The 13,857-nt window shown below is 42.8% G+C and overlaps 1 protein-coding gene across 2 annotated transcripts in view; it reads right to left on the reverse strand.

Moving 5' to 3' along the window:
- The window catches only part of atp7b (ATPase copper transporting beta), a 72,839-nt gene extending 63,774 nt beyond the window's left edge, over window positions 1-9,065 (reverse strand). The window contains exon 1 of one of the 2 annotated variants that reach the window (XM_061889392.1): window positions 8,810-9,065. In XM_061889392.1, the coding sequence (XP_061745376.1) occupies window positions 8,810-8,941 (132 nt within the window). In that variant the 5' untranslated portion in view covers window positions 8,942-9,065. The remainder of the gene's footprint in view (window positions 1-8,809) is intronic. The other variant, XM_061889393.1, reaches the window with a different exon arrangement.
- Between the last annotated feature and the right edge of the window lie 4,792 nt (window positions 9,066-13,857).

The raw sequence follows: 13,857 nt of genomic DNA on the forward strand, positions 1-13,857 counted from the left end.
AACACAGACAACATTCACACTCACATTCACACACTAGGGCCAACATTAATAATGAATACATCCATCCATCCATTATCTACCGCTTATTCCCTTCGGGATCGCTTGCGCCTATCTCAGCGGAAGGCGGGGTACACCCTGGACAAGTCGCCACCTCATCACAGGGCCAACACAGATAGACAACATTCACACTCACATTCACACACTAGGGCCAACATTAATAATGAATACATCCATCCATCCATTAACTACCGCTTATTTCCTTCGGGATCGCTTGAGCCTATCTCAGCAGAAGGCGGCCTACACTCTGGACAAGTCGCCACCTCATCTCAGGGCCAACACAGACAACATTCACACTCACATTCACACACTAGGGCCAACATGAATAATGAATACATCCATCCATCCATTAACTACCGCTTATTTCCTTCGGGATCGCTTGAGCCTATCTCAGCAGAAGGCGGTGTACACCCTGGACAAGTCGCCACCTCATCACAGGGCCAACACAGACAACATTCACACTCACGTTCACACACTAGGGCCTATGCAAATATAAATACTTTTTAAAAAGAAATGTTTTGTCCGTAATTGTTTTATATATTCATTATTTCCATCCATCCATTTTCTACCGCTTATTCGCTTTTTGGGGTCGCTGGCGCCTATTTCAGCTACGATCGGGCGTAAGGCGGGGTACACCCTAGACAAGTCGCCACCTCATCGCAGGGCCAACACAGATAGACAGACAACATTCACACTCACATTCACACACTAGGGCCAACATTAATAATGAATACATCCATCCATCCATTAGCTACCGTTTATTCCCTTCGGGATCGCTTGAGCCTATCTCAGCGGAAGGCGGCGTACACCCTGGACAAGTCGCCACCTCATCGCAGGGCCAACACAGACAACATTCACACTCACGTTCACACACTAGGGCCAACATTAATAATGAATACATCCATCCATCCATTAACTACCGCTTATTTCCTTCGGGATCGCTTGAACCTATCTCAGCGGAAGGCGGGATACACCCTGGACAAGTCGCCACCTCATCACAGGGCCAACACAGACAACATTCACACTCACGTTCACACACTAGGGCCAACATTAATAACGAATACATCCATCCATCCATTATCTACCGCTTATTTCCTTCGGGATCGCTTGAGCCTATCTCAGCTACAATCGGGCGGAAGGCGGGGTACACCCTGGACATGTCGCCACCTCATCACAGGGCCAACACAGACAACATTCACACTCACGTTCACACACTAGGGCCAACATTAATAATGAATACATCCATCCATCCATTAACTACCGCTTATTTCCTTCGGGATCGCTTGAACCCATCTCAGCGGAAGGCGGGGTAGACCCTGGACAAGTCGCCACCTCATCACAGGGCCAACACAGACAACATTCACACTCACATTCACACACTAGGGCCAACATTAATAATGAATACATCCATCCATCCATTAACTACCGCTTATTTCCTTCGGGATCGCTTGAACCCATCTCAGCGGAAGGCGGGGTAGACCCTGGACAAGTCGCCACCTCATCACAGGGCCAACACAGACAACATTCACACTCACATTCACACACTAGGGCCAACATTAATAATGAATACATCCATCCATCCATTATCTACTGCTTATTTCCTTCGGGATCGCTTGCGCCTATCTCAGCGGAAGGCGGGGTACACCCTGGACAAGTCGCCACCTCATCACAGGGCCAACACAGACAACATTCACACTCACGTTCACACACTAGGGCCAACATTAATAATGAATACATCCATCCATCCATTATCTACCGCTTATTCCCTTCGGGATCGCTTGAGCCTATCTCAGCGGAAGGCGGGGTACACCCTGGACAAGTCGCCACCTCATCACAGGGCCAACACAGACAACATACACTATCACATTCACACACTAGAGCCAACATTAATAATGAATACATCCATCCATCCATTATCTACCGCTTATTTCCTTCGGGATCGCTTGAGCCTATCTCAGCTACAATCGGGCGGAAGGCGGGGTACACCCTGGACAAGTCGCCACCTCATCACAGGGCCAACACAGACAACTTTCACACTCACATTCACACACTAGGGCCAACATTAATAATGACTACATCCATCCATCCATTATCTACTGCTTATTTCCTTCGGGATCGCTTGAGCCTATCTCAGCTACAATCGGGCGGAAGGCGGGGTAGACCCTGGACAAGTCGCCACCTCATCACAGGGCCAACACAGACAACATTCACACTCACATTCACACACTAGGGCCAACATTAATAATGAATACATCCATCCATCCATTATCTACCGCTTATTCCCTTCGGGATCGCTTGCGCCTATCTCAGCGGAAGGCGGGGTACACCCTGGACAAGTCGCCACCTCATCACAGGGCCAACACAGATAGACAACATTCACACTCACATTCACACACTAGGGCCAACATTAATAATGAATACATCCATCCATCCATTATCTACCGCTTATTTCCTTCGGGATCGCTTGAGCCTATCTCAGCTACAATCGGGCGGAAGGCGGGGTACACCCTGGACATGTCGCCACCTCATCACAGGGCCAACACAGACAACATTCACACTCACATTCACACACTAGGGCCAACGTTAATAATGAATACATCCATCCATCCATTAACTACCGCTTATTTCCTTCGGGATCGCTTGAACCCATCTCAGCGGAAGGCGGGGTACACCCTGGACAAGTCGCCACCTCATCACAGGGCCAACACAGATAGACAGACAACATTCACACTCACATTCACACACTAGGGCCAACATTAATAATGAATACATCCATCCATCCATTAACTACCGCTTATTTCCTTCGGGATCGCTTGAACCCATCTCAGCGGAAGGCGGGGTACACACTGGACAAGTCGCCACCTCATCACAGGGCCAACACAGACAACATTCACACTCACATTCACACACTAGAGCCAACATTAATAATGAATACATCCATTCATCCATTATCTACCACTTATTTCCTTCGGGATCGCTTGAGCCTATCTCAGCTACAATCGGGCGGAAGGCGGGGTACACCCTGGACAAGTCGCCACCTCATCGCAGATATTCATTATTTAGTTATTACAGTATGTCTCTGTACACATTTTTTTTCCTTTTATTAATTTTGGCCAAAGGGGCCGCATTTCAATATCTTACACACACTTGTTATTTCATATGTTGACCTGAGGGGGAGCACTTTAAAAACCGACACACAGTCAATTTTAAAAATCCTTCCTTTATGGGACTACCCTTATTTTGATAGATTTTACCACCAGGGGTGCAGAAATGCCTATTTTTTGTTTTTTGTAACGTAATTAAGGTGGATAACAAACGAGTCACGGACCACAGGTGGCCCCTGTGCCGCACTTTGGGCAACCCAGCTGTAGAAGCTAACTGTTAATGGCCACAATAGTCTTAGTACCGTAGTGTTTTTGTTCATCCTGTGGTCACATGTGGGAGGCGGGTTGTCTTACGTCAGCACCGGAAGTCGTAAAATCAGCCGGCGTGTTTTTTCCGGGGATGAATAGGGAAGTCCTTCTTTAGCTGCCGTCTTGTTTTATTTTATATTCCTGCCTTTGCATCTGTCAATGTTTAGGTTGGTATGCACATTAAATCAACAAAAAATCCTGACTTTGGAGCAATGTTCACGGACTCTTAGTATTTGGCTCTCTATTAAATGCAACGGTTTTCCACATTGGGGCTGAGATTTATGTCCTAACTTGTTCACCGGTCCTCGTATGGAAGCTACTTTTACTTGTTGACGTCTCAAGAAGGGTACACACACACACACACACACACACACACACACACACACACACACACACACACGGTCCCCTTTGCCGTGTGAAATGACAAACACTGCTGTTGTTGACCAGGACCAGTGTGTCCAAAGTGCAGCTCCAGTAGACCCGCAGTAAACAAACATGTCACTCACATCCTCTATATCAGGGGTGTCCAAACTTTTCCCACTGAGGGCCGCAGACTGAAAAATCAAAGCAAGCGGGGGCCGTTTTGATATTTTTCTTTATTTTAAAAACCAATACAATATATGTATAGAAAATAAACATTTAGACCTTGTCACGCCAAAAACCTTCCCCCCATTTACTTCCGAGGTCATGATTAATACAGACGTTTTATTAACGCTATATTGTAAAAATATAACACTATATTATAAAAAATACAGACGTTTCGTTAACACTATATTATAAAAATAAAATTAAAAAAACAATTTACAAACACTTCCGGGGTTACGTTTCCTCACGTTTCCTCTTAAAGGGGAACATTATCACAATTTCAAAAGGGTTAAAAACAATAAAAATCAGTTCCCAGTGGCTTGTTGTATTTTTTAAAGTTTTTTTCAAAATTTTACCGGTCACGGAATATCCCTAAATAAAGCTTTAAAGTGCCTTATTTTCGTTATCTTCGAAACCACTATCCATTTCCCTGTGACGTCACACAGTGCTGCCAATGTAAACAAACAATGGGAATACCACAGCAAGATATAGCGACATTAGCTCGGATTCAAACTCGGATTTCAGCGACTTAAGCGATTCAACAGATTACGCATGTATTGAAACAGATGGTTGGAGTATGAAAGTATTGAAGAAGAAACTGAAGCTATTGAGCGAATAGCTATTGACGCTATTCATAGCCATAGCATGGCCAAATAGCTGCGTTAGCATCGCCGGTAAAATGTGCGGACCAAACGATCAGGACTTTCGCATCTTTTGACACTGGAGCAACTTAAATCCGTCGATTGGTAAGTGTTTGTTTCGCATTAAATGTGGTTGGAAGGAAACGTAATATAGTTGCAAATGCATCTGCAGGTTATCCATACATCTCTGTACCATGTCTGCTTTAGCACTGCCGGTAAATAGCATGTTAGCATCGATTAGCGTAGCATGTTAGCATCGATTAGCTGGCAGTCAACATCAACAAAACTCCCCTTTGTGATTTCGTTGACTATCGTTGCAAATGCATCTGCAGGTTATCCATACATCTCTGTGCCATGTCTGTCTTAGCATCGCCGGTAAAATGTGGAGACACTCTGGTACATTCAATGGGGGTCTGGCGCCAGACACTTTGGCATCTTCTTGCCAGTGGTGCAACTTGAATCCCTCCCTGTTAGTGTTGTTACACCCTCCGACAACACACCGACGAGGCATGATGTGTCCAAAGTTCCAAAAAATAGTCAAAAAAACGGAAAATAACAGAGCTGAGACCCGGTGTTTGTAATGTGTTGAAAATGAAAATGGTGGGTGTGTTACCTCGGCGACGTCACATTCTGACGTCATCGCTTCCAGCGCGATAAACAGAAAGGCGTTTAATTTGCCAAAATTCGCCCATTTAGAGTTCGGAAATCGGTTAAAAAAATATATGGTCTTTTTTCTGCACCATCAAGGTATATATTGACGCTTACATAGGTCTGCTGATAATGTTCCCCTTTAAGTCATCCCATAGCTTGTGTTTGTAAATTATTTTTTATTTATTTATTTTTTTTTATAATATAACGTTAACAAAACGTCTGTATTTTTATAATATTGCGTTATATTTTTATAATATAGCGTTAAAAAAAACGTCTGTATTAATCATGACCCCGGAAGTAAATGTGGGGGAAGTGAAGTGAAGTATATTTATATAGCGCTTTTCTCTAGTGACTCAAAGCGCTTTACATAGTGAAACCCAATATCTAAGTTACACTCAAACCAGTGTGGGTGGCACTGGGAGCAGGTGGGTAAAGTGTCTTGCCCAAGGACACAACGGCAGTGACTAGGATGGCGGAAGCGGGAATCGAACCTGCAACCCTCAACTTGCTGGCACGGCCACTCTACCAACCGAGCTATACCGCCCCTATACCGAAGGTTTTTGTAGGGGGAAGAAATTTGGCGTGACACCCTCCACTCAGTCCCCATTGGATTTTGGTAAAAAAAAAATATAAAAAATGTGTCATTATTCAGTATTATTATTTGTATTATATTTCAAGTTAAGGGACGGCGTGCGCAACCCGAGGGTCCCTGGTTCAATCCCCACACCTCGTCACGTCCGTTGTGTCCTGAGCAAGACACGTCACCCTTGCTCCTGATGGGTGCTGGTTAGCGCCTTGCATGGCAGCTCCCTCCATCAGTGTGTGAATGTGTGTGTGAATGGGTAAATGTGGAAGTAGTGTCAAAGCGCTTTGAGTACCTTGAAGGTAGAAAAGCGCTATACAAGTACAACCCATTTATTTAAGTTTTAAATCTCTTCTGTCAATATAACATTTTTAAATATTTAAGTTGTATGCTCTTTTTGTCAAATAAAACCCAGTTTTTTTAATGGGAAAAAAAACACAAAATATGCAATATTTTCACCCAATAACATTTTTAAATGGAATATTTGAGATTATATAAGAATTGGAGCCCTAGTGTGTGAATGTGAGTGTGAATGTTGTCTGTCTATCTGTGTTGGCCCTGTGATGAGGTGGCGACTTGTCCAGGGTGTACCCCGCCTTCCGCCCGATTGTAGCTGAGATACGCGCCAGCGCCCCCCGCGACCCCAAAAGGGAATAAGTGGTAGAAAATGGATGGATGGAAGAATTGGAGCCTTAAAAAGGTCAATTACTCATAACATCAATGATTTTATTTTTGAGCAATGACACTTAAAAACAATCACATTAACATTATTGGGATCAAAAAGGGTCCTACTCATTGAAGTGTTTAAATACATAAATTATATATTTTTTTTTACTGTTTACTTTTAACACAATAATCTCAAGATCACCTTCAGATTTATCCGTCATTTATCAATTGTATTGTTGTTTATATATGGGAAACAAAACATGCAAAATTCCCCCCCAAAAATATCTCAAAGTGGAATATTTAATGCAGGGGTCACCAACCTTTTTGAAACCAAGAGCTACTTCTTGGCTACTGATTAATGCGAAGGGCTACCAGTTTGATACACACTTAAATTAATTGCCAGAAATAGCCAATTTGCTCAATTTACCTTTAATAAATAAATCTATATATATACATATACATGTATATATATACATACACACACACACACACGCACACACATATACATATATATATATATACATATATATATATATACGCATACAGTATATTACTTAAAAAAAGGGTATTTCTGTCTGTCATTCCGTCGTACATTTTGTTTTCTTTTACGGAAGGTTTTTTGTAGAGAATAAATTATGAAAAAAACACTTAATTGAACGGTTTAAAAGAGGAGAAAACAGGGAAAAAAAAGAAAAAAAAAATTTGAGACATAGTTTATCTTCAATTTCGACTCTTTAAAATTCAAATTTCAACCGATAAAAAGGAAGAGAAAAACTAGCTAATTCGAATCTTTTTGAAAAAAATTAAATAAAAAATATGGAACAGGCCCTGCGATGAGGCTGCGACTTGTCCAGGGTGTACCCCGCCTTCCGCCCGATTGTAGCTGAGACAGGCGCCAGCGCCTCCCGCGACCACAAAAGTGAATAAGCGGTAGAAAATGGATGGATGGGAAATTATGGAACATCATTATTAATTTCTCCTGATGAAGATTAATTTTAGAATTTTGATGACATATTTTAAATAGGTTAAAATCCAATCTGCATTTTGTGAGAATGAAAAACAAATTGGACCAAGCTAGATTTCTAAAAAAGACAAATCATTTCTTGTAGATTTTCCAGAACAACATTTTTTAAAAGAAATTCAAAAGACTTTGAAATAAGATTTTAATTTGATTCTAAAGATTTTCTATATTTGCCAGAATATTTTTGGGGAATTTATATCATAATAAGTTTGAAGAAATTTTTCAAAAATATTCTTTGTCGAAAAAGCAGAAGCTAAAATGAAGAATTAAATGAAAACGTATTTAATAATCTTTAAAATAAATTGTTTTTATTTAATTGAACATTGATTTAAATTGTCTGGAAAGAAGAGGAAGGAATTTAAAAGGTAAAAAGGTATATGTGTTTAAATCATTTTTAAGGTTGTATTTTTTCTCTAAAATTGTCTGTCTGAAAGTTATAAGAAGCAAAGTAAAAAAAAATAATGCATTTATTTAAACAAGTGAAGACCAAGTTTTTAAAATATTTTCTTGGATTTTCAAATTCTATTTGAGTTTTGTCTCTCTTAGAATCAAAAATGTCGAGCAAAGCGAGACTAACTTGCTAGTAAATAAATAAAATTGAAAAAAAAATTTAGGCAGCTCACTGGTAAGTGCTGCTATTTGAGCTATTTTTAGAACAGCGTTGGTGACCCCTGCTTTAATGTTATTTTATTTTAGCCTTGAATAGGTCAATAATTCAGATTCTTTATCATTTTTTAAAGAAAGAATCAGCCTGCATTGCAGCTTTGTGTTATTCGAGTAAACATTGCAACATTTTTTTGTTACATTTCACCTGTTTGCTTTCATTACACTTTTTGTTTTATTTTTATTTTTTCAATCCTATTTTTAAACTGGGCCGTTAAAAAAATGACGTGCGGGCCGCACTTTGGACACCCCTGCTCTATAGGGGCAATGTGTGAACGACAAGTGCACCTCGATCGGCCGGATGTTCCAGGTGTGCCAAGAAGTGCGTTCAACACCTGTAGCAACACCAGATGAAAGACTAGCAGCGTCACGGCAACACAACACAACACAACACAACTATTATTGTCACACGCCGTCGTGTTTGTGTACGTTTCAAAAGAATGTCAAGCAGTTTCTTTAACACGCATTTAGTGAAACATTGTTTCAGGTGGAAAAAAAAAGAAACGAAAATAGTGGGTGTGTGGCCTACCTGTTGCGCGTGCACGCCACAGGTGCCTCGCGCTTCGCATCCACTCGCCACCATGCAGATCTGCTCCGCGGGCGCGAGCGGCGCTGGCGACGCGTGCTTTGCCGGACTTTTCAGCGACTTGGAGGAAAACATGGTGGACTTGTCGGCGTTCCACGTCTTGCACGTCTTCCGTTTGTCAATGAGAGAGCAAAAGTCCGCCGTGCGCGCGCGGCCTGCGTCACACCACACCGGCTGCTGATAAAAGAGGCGGGAGCGCGCTCACTCCGGCTGACTTACTGCTGGGATTCATGACTCTCTGAAAGGATTCATTCAAAGAGCCGTTCTAAAGACTCCCGGCTGACTTCCTGTGGGATTCATGACTCTTTGAAAGGATTCATTCAAAGACCCGTTCTAAAGACTCCCGGCTGACTTCCTGCTGGGATTCAGGACTCTCCGAAAGGATTCTTTCAAAGAGCTGTTCTAAAGACTCCCGGCTGACGTCCTGTGGGATTCATGACTCTCTGAAATGATTAATTCAAAGAGACATTCTAAAGACTCCCGGCTAACTTCCTGTGACATTCATAACTCTTTGAAAGGATTCATTCAAAGAGCCGTTCTAAAGACTCCCGGCTGACTTCCTGCTGGGATTCATGACTCTTTGAAAGGATTCATTCAAAGAGAAATTCTAAAAACTCCCGGCTGACTTCCTGTGGGATTCATGACTCTTTGAAAGATTCATTCAAAGAGCCGTTCTAAAAAATCCCGGCTGACTTCCTGTGGCATTCATGACTCTCTGAAAGGATTCTTTCAAAGAGACATTCTAAAGACTCCCGGCTGACTTCCTGTGGCATTCATGACTCTTTGAAAGATTTATTCAAAGAGCCGTTCTAAACACTCGCGGCTGACTTCCTGCTGGGATTCATGACTATCTGAAAGGATTCATTCAAAGAGCCGTTCTAAACACTCCCGGCTGACGTCCTGTGGGATTCATGACTCTCTGAAATGATTCATTCAAAGAGACATTCTAAAGACTCCCGGCTGACTTCCCGATGGGATTCATGACTCTTTGAAATGATTCTTTCAAAGAGCCGTTTTAAAGACTCCCGGCTGACGTCCTGATGGGATTCATGACTCTCTGAAAGGATTCATTTAAAGAGACATTCTAAAGACTCCCGGCTGACTTCCTGATGGGATTCATGACTCTTTGAAAGGATTCATTCAAAGAACCATTCTAAAACCTCCCATGTGACTTCCTGGTGTGAAACAAGACTCTTTGATATGATTCATTCAAAGAGCCGTTCTAAAGACTCCCGGCTGACTTCCTGCTGGGATTCATGACTCTCTGAAAGGATTCTTTCAAAGAGACATTCTAAAGACTCCCGGCTGACTTCCTGTGGCATTCATGACTCTTTGAAAGATTTATTCAAAGAGCCGTTCTAAAGACTCCCGCCTGACTTCCTGTGGGATTCATGACTCTTTGAAAGGATTCATTCAAAGAACCCTTCTAAAGACTCCCGGCTGACTACCTGATGGGATTCATGACTCTTTGAAAGGATTCATTCAAAGAGCCGTTCTAAAGACTCCCGGCTGACTTCCTGTGGGATTCATGACTCTTTGAAAGGATTCATTCAAAGAGCCGTTCTAAAGACTCCCGGCTGACTTACTGATGGGATTCATGACTCTTTGAAAGGATTCATTCAAAGAGCCGTTCTAAAGACTCCCGGCTGACTTCCTGCTGGGATTCATGACTCTCTGAAAGGATTCTTTCAAAGAGACATTCTAAAGACTCCCGGCTGACTTCCTGTGGCATTCATGACTCTTTGAAAGATTTATTCAAAGAGCCGTTCTAAAGACTCCCGCCTGACTTCCTGTGGGATTCATGACTCTTTGAAAGATTCATTCAAAGAGCCGTTCTAAACACTCGCGACTGACTTCCTGCTGGGATTCATGACTCTCTGAAAGGATTCATTCAAAGAGCCGTTCTAAAGACTCCCGGCTGACTTCCTGTGGCATTCATGACTCTTTGAAAGATTTATTCAAAGAGCCGTTCTAAACACTCGCGGCTGACTTCCTGCTGGGATTCATGACTATCTGAAAGGATTCATTCAAAGAGCCGTTCTAAACACTCCCGGCTGACGTCCTGTGGGATTCATGACTCTCTGAAATGATTCATTCAAAGAGACATTCTAAAGACTCCCGGCTGACTTCCCGATGGGATTCATGACTCTTTGAAATGATTCTTTCAAAGAGCCGTTTTAAAGACTCCCGGCTGACGTCCTGATGGGATTCATGACTCTCTGAAAGGATTCATTTAAAGAGACATTCTAAAGACTCCCGGCTGACTTCCTGATGGGATTCATGACTCTTTGAAAGGATTCATTCAAAGAACCATTCTAAAACCTCCCATGTGACTTCCTGGTGTGAAACAAGACTCTTTGATATGATTCATTCAAAGAGCCGTTCTAAAGACTCCCGGCTGACTTCCTGCTGGGATTCATGACTCTCTGAAAGGATTCTTTCAAAGAGACATTCTAAAGACTCCCGGCTGACTTCCTGTGGCATTCATGACTCTTTGAAAGATTTATTCAAAGAGCCGTTCTAAAGACTCCCGCCTGACTTCCTGTGGGATTCATGACTCTTTGAAAGGATTCATTCAAAGAACCCTTCTAAAGACTCCCGGCTGACTACCTGATGGGATTCATGACTCTTTGAAAGGATTCATTCAAAGAGCCGTTCTAAAGACTCCCGGCTGACTTCCTGTGGGATTCATGACTCTTTGAAAGGATTCATTCAAAGAGCCGTTCTAAAGACTCCCGGCTGACTTACTGATGGGATTCATGACTCTTTGAAAGGATTCATTCAAAGAGCCGTTCTAAAGACTCCCGGCTGACTTCCTGCTGGGATTCATGACTCTCTGAAAGGATTCTTTCAAAGAGACATTCTAAAGACGCCCGGCTGACTTCCTGTGGCATTCATGACTCTTTGAAAGATTTATTCAAAGAGCCGTTCTAAAGACTCCCGCCTGACTTCCTGTGGGATTCATGACTCTTTGAAAGATTCATTCAAAGAGCCGTTCTAAACACTCGCGACTGACTTCCTGCTGGGATTCATGACTCTCTGAAAGGATTCATTCAAAGAGCCGTTCTAAACACTCCCGGCTGACGTCCTGTGGGATTCATGACTCTCTGAAATGATTCATTCAAAGAGACATTCTAAAGACTCCCGGCGGACTTCCTGATGGGATTCATGACTCTTTGAAAGGATTCATTCAAAGAACCATTCTAAAACCTCCCATGGGACTTCCTGGTGTGAAACAAGACTCTTTGATAGGATTCATTCAAAGAGCCGTTCTAAAGACTCCCGGCTGACTTCCTGCTGGGATTCATGACTCTTTGAAAGAATTCATTCAAAGAGCCGTTGTAAAGACTCCCGGCTGACTTCCTGCTGGGATTCATGACTCTCTGAAAGGATTCATTTAAAGAACCCTTCTAAAGACTCCCGGCTGACTACCTGATGGGATTCATGACTCTCTGAAAGGATTCATTCAAAAAGCCGTTCTAAAGACTCCCGGCTGACTTCCTGCTGGGATGCATGACTCTCTGAAAGGATTTATTCAAAGAGCTGTTCTAAAGACTCCCGGCTGACTTCCTGTGGGATTCATGACTCTCTGAAAAGATTCATTCAAAGAGCCGTTCTAAAGAATCCTGGCTGACTTCCTGCTGGGATGCATGACTCTCTGAAAGGATTCATTCAAAGAGCCGTTCTAAAGACTCCCGGCTGACTTCCTGTGGGATTCAGGACTCTCTGAAAGGATTCTTTCAAAGAGACATTCTAAAGACTCCCGGCTGACTTCCTGTGGGATTCATGACTCTTTGAAAAGATTCATTCAAAGAGCCGTTCTAAAGACTCCCGGCTGACTTTCTGCTGGGATTCATGACTCTTTGAAAGGATTCATTCAAAGAGCCGTTCTAAACACTCCCGGCTGACTTCCTGATGGGATTCATGACTTTCTGAAAGGACTCATTCAAAAAGACATTCTAAAGACTCCCGGCTGACTTTCTGATGGGATTCATGACTCTTTGAAATGATTATCAATCAATCAATCAATCAATGTTTACTTATATAGCCCTAAATCACTAGTGTCTCAAAGGGCTGCACAAACCACCACGACATCCTCGGTAGGCCCACATAAGGGCAAGGAAAACTCACACCCAGTGGGACATCGGTGACAATGATGACTATGAGAACCTTAGAGAGGAGGAAAGCAATGGATGTCGAGCGGGTCTAACATGATACTGTGAAAGTTCAATCCACAATGGATACAACACAGTCGCGAGAGTCCAGTCCAAAGAGGATCCAAGACACAGCAGCGAGAGTCCCGTTCACAGCGGAGCCAGCAGGAAACCATCCCAAGCGTAGGCGGACCAGCAGCGCAGAGATGTCCCCAGCCGATACACAGGCAAGCAGTACATGGCCACCGGATCGGACCGGACCCCCTCCACACGGGAGAGTGGGACATAGAAGAAAAAGAAAAGAAACGGCAGATCAACTGGTCTAAAAAGGGAGTCTATTTAAATTAGATTAATTCAAAGAGCCGTTCTAAAGACTCCCGGCTGACTTCCTGCTGGGATTCATGACTCTCTGAAAGGATTCATTCAAAGAGACATTCTAAAGACTCCCGGCTGACTTCCTGATGGGATTCATGACTCTTTGAAAAGATTCATTCAAAGAGACAATTTAAAGACTCCTGGCTGACTTCCTGCTGGGATTCATGACTCTCTGAAATGATTCATTCAAAGAGACATTCTAAAGACTCCCGGCTGACATACTGATTGGATTCATGACTCTTTGATATGATTCTAAAAATACCACGAGGAAGTCAGCCAGGAGTCTTTGGAACGGCTCTCTGAATGAATCCTTTCAAAGATTTTTGAATCCCACCAGGAAGTCAATCGGTAGGCTTAAGAACGGCTCTCTGAATGAATCCTTTCAGAGAGTCATGAATCCCAATAGAAAGTCAGCTGGGAGTCTTTAGAATAGTTTTCTGATTGACTCCCGGCCGACATCCT

The sequence above is a fragment of the Nerophis ophidion genome, linkage group LG27 (genome assembly GCF_033978795.1).
Source record: "Nerophis ophidion isolate RoL-2023_Sa linkage group LG27, RoL_Noph_v1.0, whole genome shotgun sequence".
NCBI classification, from domain to species: domain Eukaryota; kingdom Metazoa; phylum Chordata; class Actinopteri; order Syngnathiformes; family Syngnathidae; genus Nerophis; species Nerophis ophidion.